Genomic DNA, 12,973 nt, shown 5'->3' with positions numbered 1-12,973 from the left:
CTTGGTATAGCCCCCCAAAATGGTTGCCAGGTCTGTTACGGGAGACGGACAGCAGTATTTTCAGCAGTGCTGTTTGGTGCATGTTGTGGGGGAGCTGGAAGCAACCCTACCTAAGAGACGTGCTGGAGGAATTAGGGTCAGATCCTAAACATGAGTCATGTCAGACTCTGGCCTCCAAATCCCACTTTCCTGGTGGATATTACTGGGATTTTCACTGGGGTGTAGGCAAAAAGTAAAGGCTGTGGAGTACTTGGCAGCAGTTAGAAGCAAGCAGCTGTATGTTCATGGAGAAAAGCAGAACATTGTAAAAGCAGTGCTGGGTGAAAAAGCGGGAAAGAGAGATGCACGTATAATGCAGTACCCTTTATTTAAATTAAAATATACATGCCAGAAAACAATATCCATTTAAGCAGCACATAGAGACAAGAAAGATACATATTAAACACGTCTGAATGGTTGCTCATGCAGCAGAGGGGAAAGGGAAAAAATAAATAAATGAATAAAAAATCAAGAGCCAGGACTTACGTTGACCAATAATGGCTGTGCATCATGAACTGGGGAAAGTAGCTAACTCAGATTCTGCACTGGGATTCAAAGCAAATAAAATGAAATCACACTGGATAAACACTCCAGGACAGAAGCTGTTACATAGTAGGTGCTCAAGAAATAGTAGCAATAACCAAAATAATATATTAGTACTAATTTATTAATAGGATCACAGGGTAAATTATTGGGAAAACTTAATTTTTTTTTTACCTCTTTTTCTTCCCCCCAATCCAGGCAAGGAAGCCCACCATAGAGTTTCTAAGGACCCACTGAGGAAGGATATGCAGTATCCTGCCAAGGGGTTGGCAGACTGGAAGGAGTCCTTAGAGGAGGTCAGGAACAGCAGTCAGCCCATGGGGACAGTCCCTGCACCTGGGAAGGAAATGAGTGAGGAGGTGCAATTGATGGGTTCCTAGAGCAGCAGAGACCAGAGTCCTTGGCAGGGCTGAGGGGTGGCAGGATGGTGTTCCCAAGGACATGGAACACCAGGTGTCATGAACCCTGGCACCTACAATGCTGGACTTTGGATTTCCATCCTGGCAGCTGCTGCCCTCTCCTCCCCATTGGATTTCTATGCAACCCTGGGGAACAGTGAATTTCTCACCACCCAGGTGAACAGAGGCTCAGATAGATTTAGTTTGATTTAGCAAAACAAGGTGACACTTTTTGCATCTAAGTAAAATTCTCACTACACTTTTTTTTTCTTTGCACCCCACACAGCCATCAACACCCAAGCTCACACTTAGGGTGCTTCAGGAAACAGCTTGAACAAATGGAAATTCTCTTCCTCCTCTCCAGCTGATGGGCTTCAGAATGTTGGGGGGGGGTCTCACCTCCCATGGCACACCCACTGGCCATTCGCTCCATGATGCCCTGGGAGTTGGCCAGGAAAATGGAATCTGGAGGCCAGAATCTGACATGAGCTTGTCTCCAGGATCTAGGCCCAGTTCCTCCAGCACTTGCCTTGGGGTCATGTTGGTAGGATGCACCAGATGACCCCTCATCACATACTCCAGACACGTGCCATGACCAAACATGTGTCATGAGTCTTTCTCCAGTGGCTAGAGAACAAGAGTGTGGTGAGATTCCACCACTGGCTGACCACAGGAAAATCCAGAGGTTTTCTGGAGCCATTTCCAACACTGGTTGGCATCATGAGTAGAGATGGGAGAGGAGGAGTCAGGATTAATGTGTAGAGGCTTTCAGGAAACAATGCATCACCATTGTTTGCACTTAGACTTTTCCTTCTCCCATTTCTCTTTGGATGGGAACCTGGATTATTTCTGTGATTATAGAAGAGGATACATTTACCGTGCTGAACATTTAGGACCGTAAGTGCCAAGCTCTTGGGAGTGCACTTGAAACACGACTTGCAGAGCAGAACAGTGCAAATGAGCTGGTAACTCATTCGTTACCAGCTGCGCGGTCACGAATGAGTCCCTAAACTTCTTTAGGTCTCAGTATTCCTCTACGTATAGGGTTGAAAGGGTTATGTGAGATAATTCTTTCAAAATACCTATTATGTGCCAAGGACTCTGACAAGGACTTTAGATGCATGTTGGTGGTGATGACGTTGGTGATGACCTGCTAGGGTTGAAGCTGAAGTTGTATCTAAATTGATGTTTGCAAGAGGCTGTGTCTGGGTTGAAGATGGTGAATCCATTCTTGGGTGAATCCGAAGCCTATGAACTGACCTTGTAGGGTGCTCTCCAGGTTTGAAGATTTAGGACACCGAGAATTGCTGTGGATTGAATTAGCTGCTGCTCACCTTATGTGGTTTATTTAATTTAGTCTCTTCACCATTTTGTTAATGAAAATAACTTAATTCAAGGAGGACTTTACAGTTTACATGATTTTGACATAGATTGTTGTATCTGAAATAGGGTGGGAAGTGTATGAGTGTGGGTGGATTTAAAGTAAAAATTGACCCAAGTTAGTCTGTTGGGAATGTTGTGATACACGGTTCCTTTACTGCCTAATCAGAAACCTCTAACGCCCTCAAGTCTTGTTGTTGTTGTTGTTTTTTACAACTGCTGAGCACAAAATGAATTATTCAAAGACCAGTGATGAAGATTGACCTGAACTTGATAGAGCTTGAGACCATGAGATCATTTCTGAGGATTTATCAGTCCTGCTTGCAGCCCAGAGTCCATCCTTGGCCCTGACAGTGGGATGGAGAGTGTGTTGGCTCCAGAATGCTGACCTCTACCATCCTCTTTCCCGGGGCAGGCTCTACCTGCATACCAGTGAATACCAGCTCCTTGGGGAAAGGGCTCAGGAGCAGAGAGGCTGGGCATGAGCCCATGGATTTGGCATCTTGCCCCAGGCATAGCGTTGTCGGAGGAGGTGAGGCCTGTGCAGGCTAGGACAGAGCAAGGTGGGTACTTGGGGCTTCCACTTCCTCAAGGGCCCACCCAGGACCATTCTCCCTTCTTTTCCTGCATTTTGTTTGGGATGCCACTATTCCCCAGCCAGACTCAGAAGGTGGCTTTATCCCCCAGCTACAGTGATAAATCCCAGTAGATCTAAGCCAGTGGTTCTCAACCCTGGTTTCATGTTAGAACCATCTGGAGAGCTTTAACAAAATTCAGAGATCAGGAACTAAACCCCAAGAGCCTAGAGCATGTCACTACCTTGACATCGCTTGGAAGCTTGTTAGAGAAACAGATCCTCAGGGCCCACCTGTCAGAATCTCCAGGCTGAGAGAATAACTAACTGGTCAAAGCCAATCATGGTGCAGCAGACTGTTTTTCAAAGGTGGTTGCTACCATAGATCCCATCTCTCATGTGTTCCTCTGACACTCCTCACATCTGAGATAGGGGGATCTATGTTCTCTTCCCTATAAAACTGTGTGGCCTGGGGATTATGATGGAAATGACATAAGGTAACTTCAAAGGCTGCTCCCAGAAAGGCAATGAAGCTTCTCATTCTTAAAAGAAAGCTGTCACCCCGTGAGGAGGACCAGGCCTTAAGAAGAGACTATGCATAGGCATTCTAGTGACAACCTTAGCTGAAGTCCCAGTGGACACCAGTTGCCAGACTAATGAGCAGGGAAGCCTTTGCAATGACAGCCACTGTCTGACTGTAACTGCCTGGGAGATCCCGAGTGAGAACCGCCTTGCTGAGCCCAGCCAGCCCCTAAAGCTGTCAGAAATAATCATGATATGATTGTTGCTGTCTTAAGCTACTAAGTTTTGGGGTAATTACTTGTGTATTAATAGACAACTGGCACACATGGCCACACTGTTCCCCTTGCCAGATGGTGGTTTAGGAATGGGCATGTGACTTGGTTTTGGCTGAGACACGACATGAAGTCTGCTGGGGTTGCTACTGGGAAAGTTATCTTCGTTCCTCAGAAAAACACAGAGAAAAAGACCACCATTCTCTTCCCTCTGGTGCTGTTGGGTCTCAATAGAATGCTTGGAATCACTGTGGCCATCTTGCTACCAACTCGAGGATAAAGGTGGCAGAGTTCTGCCTTCCTCCCTCTCTCCTGTCTCCCCACTGCTACTGCCTGCCATGTGCACTCCATTATGCAGAAATCTTAGTCTTCCTTGGGGCACCCCAAGATTCTGATCTCTTAGCTAAATTCTGCATTCTTTTTTTTTTAATTTTATATTTTCAAGATGAAGTCTCACTCTGTCACTCAGGCTGGAGGGCAATGGCATGCTCTCGGCTCACCACAACCTCCACCTCCCAGGTTCAAGCAATTCTCCTGCCTCAGCCTCCCAAGTAGCTGGGATTACAGGAGTGCACCACCACGCCTGGCTGATTTTTGTATTTTTAAGTAGAGACCGGGTTTCATCATGTTGGTCAGGCTGGTCTCGAACCCCTGACCTTGTGATCTGCCCTCCTTGGCCTTCCAAAGTGCTGGGATTACAGGCATGAGCCACTGCACACAGTTAAATTCCACATTTTGGGGTGTTGTCTGGGCTGGGAGGAATCTACTGCTTGAATTTGGTTGCATTTAGGTTGTAAAACTTACAACCTCTAGAGTTGGGGATAGTGTCTGGGGACAGAGCCTGATGAGGTGATTGCATCTACACCCCACCATTGTAGGAATGAGAAGACAGAAGTCCCGAGGGCTGCTGGTAACACACAGAGGGTGCAGCAGCACCTGTTGAAAACTCAGGCCTCTTAATCAGCAGGGCAGAGATCCCATGCATACAAATCTTCAAGGGCAGGGCCACCCCGGCAGAAAAATCTTAGCCCCACAGTGAGCAGACAGGGAGTTCCAGCTTCACACACCAGAAAGCAGAGGCAGGCCCAGAAGGATATGATATGTCCAAGGTCACAGAGCAGAAGTCCAGGAGCCTGGTTCAGGGCTGTGAGACTCCAGAGACCTCAGCTCTGCCAGTACCAAGGACATGAGGCCCCAGCACCTGTCCTGGGAGATGTGAATGCCAGAGGGGTACCTGCCTGGTTCCTATCAGCTCATCTGCATGCCTGGAACCCAAAAAGCAAAGGCAGTCCTGGTGGGGGCTCTGGCTGGCTCCAGCTTACCACCCTCCACCCCCCGTGGTGGTGACCACTGAGCCCTGTCTCTTCTATGGCACCTGGAGCAGCTGCTGCTGCCATGGGTGAACCCACACTCACAGGGCTAGCCAGGCCCCAGGCACAGGTGCATTTGGCAGAATCCACTCACCCATCCACTTGTGCAGCCACTCCCTACACGGAGTGCTGTGTTCCAAAGGCGGGTTAACTTCCAAGTGTTGCACGAGCATATGAGAGTGGTTCCCTGCGTGTGGGGAGAAAGTCAAGATGTGGGGAGCTGACAGCGGGTCCTGGTACCCAAAACCCAGGCAGCTGGGGAAGGAACAGAGTCCAGGCACCAACTGCTCAGGCCTTGGGTGGAATGAGGCTCCCCTGGCCTCCGCTGTCCTTTCTCCACTTACCATGGTTAGTTTTATGTGTCAGTGTGGCGGGGCCACGGTGCTGCCCAGATATTTGGCCAAACATTTTTCTAACTGTCCTGTGGAGGTGTGTCTTGGACAACACTAACATTTAAATTGTGGACAGAGTAAAGCAGTTACTTGGCTAATGGAGCAAAGGCTGATCTCCTCTGAGGACCTGCCCACATCTGTCCTCAAAAAAAAAAAAAGTATCACTAGAAGAAAAAACACAAAAAGAGCTGATTTTTGTGTTTCTTTTCTCTTCCTTTAACTCTTACATGCACTCCAGCCTGGGCGACAGAGCAAGACTTTGTCTCAAAAAAAAAAGAGTAGTGAGTTCCAGGTGTGGGGGAACCAGTCAGATTGCTCCCTCTTAATGGCTGGTTACCCCAAGTCATTTTATTCCATAATTCATGACACTTGGGTTTACTAGTCTACCCCTCCCATTTTTTTCCCACACTGCTTGAGGAAACAAAAGATCAGAATGCGTATTGGAGAACAGACCCGAATTTATGATTTCTGAGTTGAGTTTGTACATGTTCATGTTTGGTAAAAATCCTGATTGAGGAGAGGCTGCAACTAGGCCCTGATTCTGAGATGAATTTATAGACAGAAAGGAAATTGTGATGGTGGTGTGATTATTGACACATTCATCCACCCCAGGGAGGGGAAAAAACGGCCCAGAACCTGTTCCTAAGGTGCGCGTAAACCACGTTCCCAGGGTAAAGTCTCCTTCATTCGGCAGCTCAGCATCAGCCCAGTAAAGACCAAACCTAGCGATGTCTGAGTCCACAGTCAGCTTGTACTTAGGAGTGGATTCTATTTTTTCCAGGTGCACACAAAACAAGCCTGGCAGTGACAGAGAAAGAGTATTGCAGAGAGACAAAAGTGAAATTAGGAGCTAAGTACATTGACAAAAATTGGAGTAGAGCTCACCTAAATGATTGTCCAGTTTGGAAATGCTATCTGACTTTCTCCAAGCACAAGAACTGATTCCTTTACTTTGTTGGGGGAAGGAGGTGGTTTTGGTAGTATTCTGTAAATAGTAACCGAAGAGTACAACCGTCATGGCAAGGGTGCCAGTGGAGAGGAAGGGGGCTTCGCAGCTGTCAGTTTATAGGTCAGGGTTGAAAAGTCACATACAAAAGCAACAGGGAGCCTCCCACATGAGGCTGAATCATTGGAGTTGTGGGTGGGTGGGAGTGGAGTGGACTTGGAACCCATTTAGGCCAAGCCCCTCAGGGCAGAAGGGTGTGGCCCAAGGGTTCATGGTGAATGAGTGGCTGAATTGGGACCAGAATTGGCTTATCTTTCCCCTCTACCATGCTGCCAGACAAATGGAAGAATCCAGCAACAAAATACCTGTCTTCCCTAAATTCATTTGTGGAATGACCCCCCCATAACCTCAGAATATGGCTGTATTTGGAGATGGGCCCTTTAAAGAGGTTATTACATGAAAATTAACCACCAATTAATTGGGGATGAGCCCGAATCCAATCTGACTGGTGTCCTTATCAGAACAGGGAATTTGGGGCCAGGCATGGTGGCACATGCCTGTAATCCCAGCACTTTGGGAGGCTGAGGTCAGGAGATGGAGACCATCCTGGCCAACATGATGAAATCCCGTCTCTACTAAAAATATAAAAATTAGCTGGGCACACCTATAGTACCAGCTACTAGGGAGGCTGAGAAAGGAGAATCACTTGAACCCTGGAAGCGGAGGTTGCAGTGAGCCGAGATCATGCCACTGCACTCCAGCCTGGCGACAGAGCAAGACTCCATCTCTAAACAAAAACAAAAAATTGGGGCACACTTAGGGACACCAGGGACATGGGCACAGAGACCATGAGAGGACACAGCAAGAAGTTAGCTGTCTGCAAGCCAAGGACAATGGCCTCAGAAGAAGCCAGTTCTGCCAACCCCTTGATCTTGGACGCTGGTCCCCAGAACTGTGAGAAAATTAATGTGTGCTATTTAAGCCCCCCAGTCTGTGACAGTTCATTACAGCAGCCCGGCTGCCTAGCACATCACCCCTCCAAGCCTGCACGCACCAATGTGCAGCATTCTGGGCTACGTGCTGGAGCCCACGTGTCACTGCCACGGCTTTGTGTTCTCAGAACCTAATGGCATCTTAAAGAGGGCAAGAGGAGAGCTGGCACAGCAGCGACACATAGCACTGTTTTGCCACTCAAAATCTCAAAGCCAAAATGTCTAAGCTGAGCCAACACTTGGAGAGCCAAGGGGGGTGGGCGTGGCTTGCAGTAGCTTCTGTGGACTTCACAGAAGGTGATTGAAACCCCCCTAGCTCTGGTTTCCCACCAGGAGAATGGGTGTCACACTGCCTGGTCTTCTGGAAAAATCTGATTTGCCCACATCTGTCCTACACCCAGGAAGCAGACACTCCTCCGTATTAGGATTAAATTGGCAACCCCCAAATGTTCACAGGCAGCCTTTGGAGAGCAGCTGGATTATCCCAAGTCTGCATTTGTTTGAACACAAAATGCACTAGCTGTCATCAAATCCAGCTCCAACTCCCAGGCAGCCTCTTCAAAGGCTACCTTCCTCTTTTTTTTTTTTTTTTTTTGGGGGAGGGGGTTTCGCTCTTGTTCCCCAGGCGGGAGTGAAATGGCGCAATCTCGGCTCACCGCAACCTCCGCCTCCTGGGTTCAAGCAATTCTCCTGCCTCAGCCTCCTGAGTAGCTGGGACTACAGGCACACGCCACCATGCCCAGCTAATTTTTTGTAGTTTTAGTAGAGACGGGGTTTCACCATGTTGACCAGGATGGTCTCGATCTCTTGACCTCGTGATCCACCCGCCTTGGCCTCCCAAAATGCTGGGATTACAGGCTTGAGCCACCGCGCCCGGCCTACTTTCCTCTTAGGTGGTTTAGACAGCTGTCTACAAGATTCCATTGTAGGACTTTGGTCCAGACATATTGCCCTTGTAAGGGGACAGTCTCCCCAGGGCCAGAAACTGTCTGGTGATAGGAACTCAGACCAGCCCAATTCTAAAATTCTCATTGTCAGAACCAATTATTTGGGTTAAGGCATAAAAGGCTCCTGTAAAATGTTATCAGAGGGCCATACATATTAGGATGTCTTCAGCCATTAACACCTCTTTGTGACTTCATCAGTGTGGCCCCAGACCTACTCTTAGTCCCTCAGGGCCAGGACCCAGGGCAGCTGAGTTCTGGTGGGAGGAAAGGTTCACGGCCTGTGTCAGGGAGGGGAGACGGAGAGTACGACAGGTGTGTCGTGTGGAGGGACTCGGAGGAGAAAGGAGGTCAGAAGGAACACTGCCAGCTTGATGTGTCTAAGTCAGCCAGACCTCCATATCAGAGTCACCTTTCGGGCAGATGGTGTAGATCTTGAATGTGAAGGCCAGGCCAGTTGGCAAGTGCATGAGTCCAGCTGCATCTGTGTAAGGAACTTGGCGTCTCAGAGCTGGCCCTGGGCTAGGGCTATGAAGTTAGGGGTGCAGGAAGAATACACAAAGGGAACATCAGCCTCTCCTGGGCTTGCAGGGAGCGGCTAGCTTCCTGGAGCCACGGCTGTGATTGGCACTCACATGGGTGGGGCTTCTTCCATGTTCCCAGCCAATCAGCTTGCCTGCAAACCCCAGACTCCCACACCCACACTGGGGGCAGTTAGAGCCCTTCTGGAGAAGTGGGGAGAGGAGAGGGTCAAGTGACAACAGCTAAGCATGGGTGGCCTGGGCCTGTCAACCACAGGCCTGGGGCTCAGGGGTCACCTGGAGAGAACAGGCAGGGTTGCCTGGCCACCCACAGTCCAGGGATGGGGTTGGCCAAGGCTCAGCAGGGCGAAGAGGACATCTGGTCATAGTCGGGGCACTTGAGCAAGGCAGGGTAGTTGCTGTTCATCTGCAGGGAGGCCTCGCTGGAGATCTCAGAGGGGCTGCGGCCCCTGACCCAGGCGTCTGGGTGTAGGAACTGGCCCGAGTAATCGGAGCAGTTGCTCAGCCGAGGGCGGTAGAAGCCGGGGTGGGGCCTGTACATGTCCTCGGCGGTGTACCGCTTCATAAACAGGTAGACAGACATCACCCCGGCGCTCTAGAGGGGGAAGACAGCGGAGGACGGCTCACTGCCGGGGTCTGCATAGGACACGGCTTGAGTGGGGTGTGAAGTGGATGTGGGGACAGGCGCAGGGCCTTGGGCCCGTCCTGGCTGGAGGAGACCCAGGAAGGGAAGACAGTGACACATTCTGGGATGAAGAAGGGAAGTAGGGTGGGTGGTCCAAGCCCCAAAATGCTTGTGGAATGTCCCCTCTCCCCTGCTCGGGGGGGGGCAGTGCCTAGCCCCAGCCTGTCCCTGCTCAGGGTGACAGGATTTACCTCCGTTAAAAGGAAGGAGATGGCGGCGAAGGCAAACGACCACCCGTACTTGTAGTTGAAGTAGGTCTCTGCATCCTTGGTCCTGTTGAGCATCTCGTCATTGATGCTGGAGATGTAGAGCACCAGGCCCACCACGAGAGAGAGGCCTGGTTGGGCAGGTGGGGGAGAGGGGACACTCAGCCCAGAGGTGTTAGGAGTTTGCTGAGGTGGCACCCACCTCCCCTTGCAATTCAGGAGCAAAGCCGCTGGCCTGGATAACAGTGCTGACACTGGAGCTGGAGGGAGAACAGATGCTTGCCTCCCGAGTACACTGTTTTGGCCAGCACCTTCTAGACAGCAGATAGTTTCAGGGAAGGTCCTGTATAGCTGCCCTCCTAAGCCATGGGCTAAGCCCAGTGGTTCTCACCCTGCTGTGCATACCCGTCACACAGGCCTGAGCCCCAGCTCTGGGTATTCTGACGCATGGGGCCCTGGCACTGTATTTTTATTTTTTTTGAGATGGAGTTTCACTCTTGTCGTCCAGGTTGGAGTGCAATGGTGCAATCTTGGCTCAACCTCTGCCTCCCGGGTTCAAGTGATTCTCCTGCCTCAGCTGGGACTATAGGTGCCTGCTACCACACCCAGCTAATTTTGTGTGTTTAATAGAGATGGGATTTCACCATGTTGGCCAGGCTGGTCTAGAACTCCTAACTTCAAGTGATCTGCCTGCCTCGGCCTCCCGAAGTGCTGGGATTACAGGTGTGCACCACTGCGCCTGGCACTGAATTTTCTTAAGAGGGCTGTGAATCACTGAGCTAGAAAGTGGTTTTTATAGAACTGAATGGTAAAATAGGCCCCCTAGGCAGAGATAGCCAAGGTGGTAGGTGGTACCTATCATTGTGGAGTTCCCTCATGTGGCCTGTGGTCTGTGCAACCCATCTGACCACAAGATGTGGCCTGGCTGAGATCTCTAGGTAGGGGAGGTAAAGACAGTTTGTCCAGATTCTGGCAAGCCTTAAATCAGGAGGCCAGGGGGCACCAACCGCCTGCTGCCATCGTGCGAATGACTGCCTCAGGCATTAGTTCTGTTAATTAGTAGCTGCAATTGAATCAAGACATAATTAATTACTCTGTTTTGGGCTGTTCAGGTTCAATTCCACTCACATTATTTTATGAAACTAGGGCATCTGGAAGGATGAATGCTAAAGGAAAATCGATGTGACTGAAACCTTCCAGGTACTTAACTTGCGTTTGAATCACTGCTGCCCTAAATGAACCCTCTTTATTGTTAGCATTGAAATGATTTCATGTGGCCCATCTCAATCTTAGATTTCTGATCCCTAGCTCACTGCTCAAAAACCTCATGTGTCTCAAAGCTACTGTTTACGGCCTTGGCTATCGTGAAGTTCACAAAAGGAAAAACAAAAAGCTTCACTACACTGGGTCTGTATCTCTTGGGCTATGTGGAAATATCACCATGCAAAGATTGGGCTGATGACATTGCTGGCGCTCAATAAATATGTGTTGGGTTGATGCATGGGAGGGTGGAAGGATGGATGATGGGTTGGTAGGTAGATTGAAAAATGGATGGAAAGAAGAATGGGCAGGTGGGTGGCTAGAAGGAGAAAGAGTGGCTCTAGGGCACCAGACTTTCTGACTGCTACCTGTCTCCCAAGCTATGTTAAGAAAATATTGGGAAAAGGATCCTAAAATTACTTAGGAGTCAGGTGGTAATCAGAATGCCTGGTATCCAACAGCTGTTTTTCCTTTCCTTCCATCTCCTGTCCACCCACCCACCCATCTTCTCCTCAGGATGCCCCCCCCCCCAGTCAGTCAGCCAGTCCAGGGCACCTAAAATACATGCCCCAAGAGCCACTCCTTCGGCCAGAGTCATCTCCAAAAGAAAAGGTCTCTATGAAAATGCGCAGGTCACCTTGAAAAGTAGAAAGATCCTACCTTGGTTTCCCGTGTTCTTTCTGTAAGGCTGGTTGCCTCGCCAGGAGTTTGAACACGCCCATCTCCCTCCCCACTGGAAAATTATCAGAATATGCCCATCATCTAGCTCCACCTTGGAAATCCCCTCTGCACTCGGCACCTAACCCCACCCTTGGAAATCCCCTCTGCACTCAGCACTTAGCCCGCTCACCGGAAATCCCCCCTACCTACCAATAGCAGCTCACCCCATCCACATCCTGTTTCTCCAAATCCAATTGAACATCTTCACTCCCTATAAAACCCCACTCCTGAGAGAAGTCAGGCACGACTTCCCTGGCCCCTCTCCCCAAGACCACAGAACCTCACCCAGGAGCTGAATAAGTTGGCATCTAATTTTCTTGTGCTGGCCTCAGTTTCCTCGTTTTTAACTTGGCAATAAACCTACAGAGAATAAACTTTACAAGTGGTGCCGAAACCCGGGAGGGAGTTATACGACCCTTCCTGGGGGAAACTGACTCCTTCACACGAAGCTGGACCAGGGAACTGCTCCATCGCAAGGTAACAGAGAACTGCTCCATCGCAAGGTTAACAGGGAACTGCTCCATCGCAAGGTAACAGGGAACTGCTCCATCGCAAGGTAACAGGGAACTGCTCCATCGCAAGGTAACAGGGAACTGCTCCATCGCAAGGTTAACAGGGAACTGCTCCATCGCAAGGTTAACAGGGAACTGTTCCATCACAAGGTAAGACTTCTGTTACCCACAACTCTCCCGCTGCCTGCCTCGTAGACTCCCTGCTCCGTCAGGGACTCCTCGTCTCGCCGTGGGCCCGGGGCCCCGGCCTCGTCTCAAGGACTTGAGTGTAGAGGAGACGTCCCTACTCTCTTGTCTTTTCCCTGTGAGGGGATTCCGGGGGTCAGGAATTTGAAGGAGACGTCCCCATCTTCCCGAACCCTCTCTGGCATTCGGTAGGGCAGTCCAGGACGCCCTCCGACCATCTCCGCAGCAGCGGCCGAGGTTTAGGTATTCAGAAGCCCCGTTTGTAAACCCAAGCCCTGCCTAACAGCAGGACCAAATCTCCGGCTTACAGTACTAAAACGTCTATCAAATTCTCAGATCAGCCTTTTTGGCATATAAACTCTCAATAAGGAACTCTGTTTTCTTTCTTCCTCCTCTTCTTCTACTGAAGGCTTCACTCTTCTCACATTTTTTTTCTTGCTATAATCGTTACATTGTTACAGCCTGTAAGCTCTCTCAGCACCCCCCCCCC

At 49.8% G+C, this 12,973-nt stretch overlaps 1 protein-coding gene across 3 annotated transcripts in view; it reads right to left on the bottom strand.

Annotated features, from left to right (window-relative positions):
• Window positions 1–342: 342 nt before the first annotated feature.
• The window catches only part of CACNG5 (calcium voltage-gated channel auxiliary subunit gamma 5), a 66,537-nt gene continuing 53,906 nt past the window's right edge, over window positions 343–12,973 (bottom strand). The window contains exons 5-7 of one of the 3 annotated variants that reach the window (XM_032241934.1): window positions 9,791–9,936; window positions 5,193–5,285; window positions 343–1,829 (exon numbers count right to left, since the gene is read on the bottom strand). In XM_032241934.1, coding sequence (XP_032097825.1) covers window positions 1,824–1,829; window positions 5,193–5,285; window positions 9,791–9,936 — 245 coding nt within the window. In that variant the 3' untranslated portion in view covers window positions 343–1,823. Of the gene's footprint in view, window positions 1,830–4,400; window positions 5,286–8,448; window positions 9,510–9,790; window positions 9,937–12,973 lie in introns of those variants that run through there. The other 2 variants (XM_032241933.1, XM_032241932.1) reach the window with 2 other exon arrangements.

The sequence above is a fragment of the Sapajus apella genome, unplaced genomic scaffold (assembly GCF_009761245.1).
Source record: "Sapajus apella isolate SASKATOON/1434 unplaced genomic scaffold, GSC_monkey_1.0 scaffold48, whole genome shotgun sequence".
Taxonomy (NCBI): Eukaryota; Metazoa; Chordata; class Mammalia; order Primates; family Cebidae; genus Sapajus; species Sapajus apella.
Note: the sequence above shows the minus strand (reverse complement) of the source record. Positions and strands in the feature narration are given on the sequence as shown.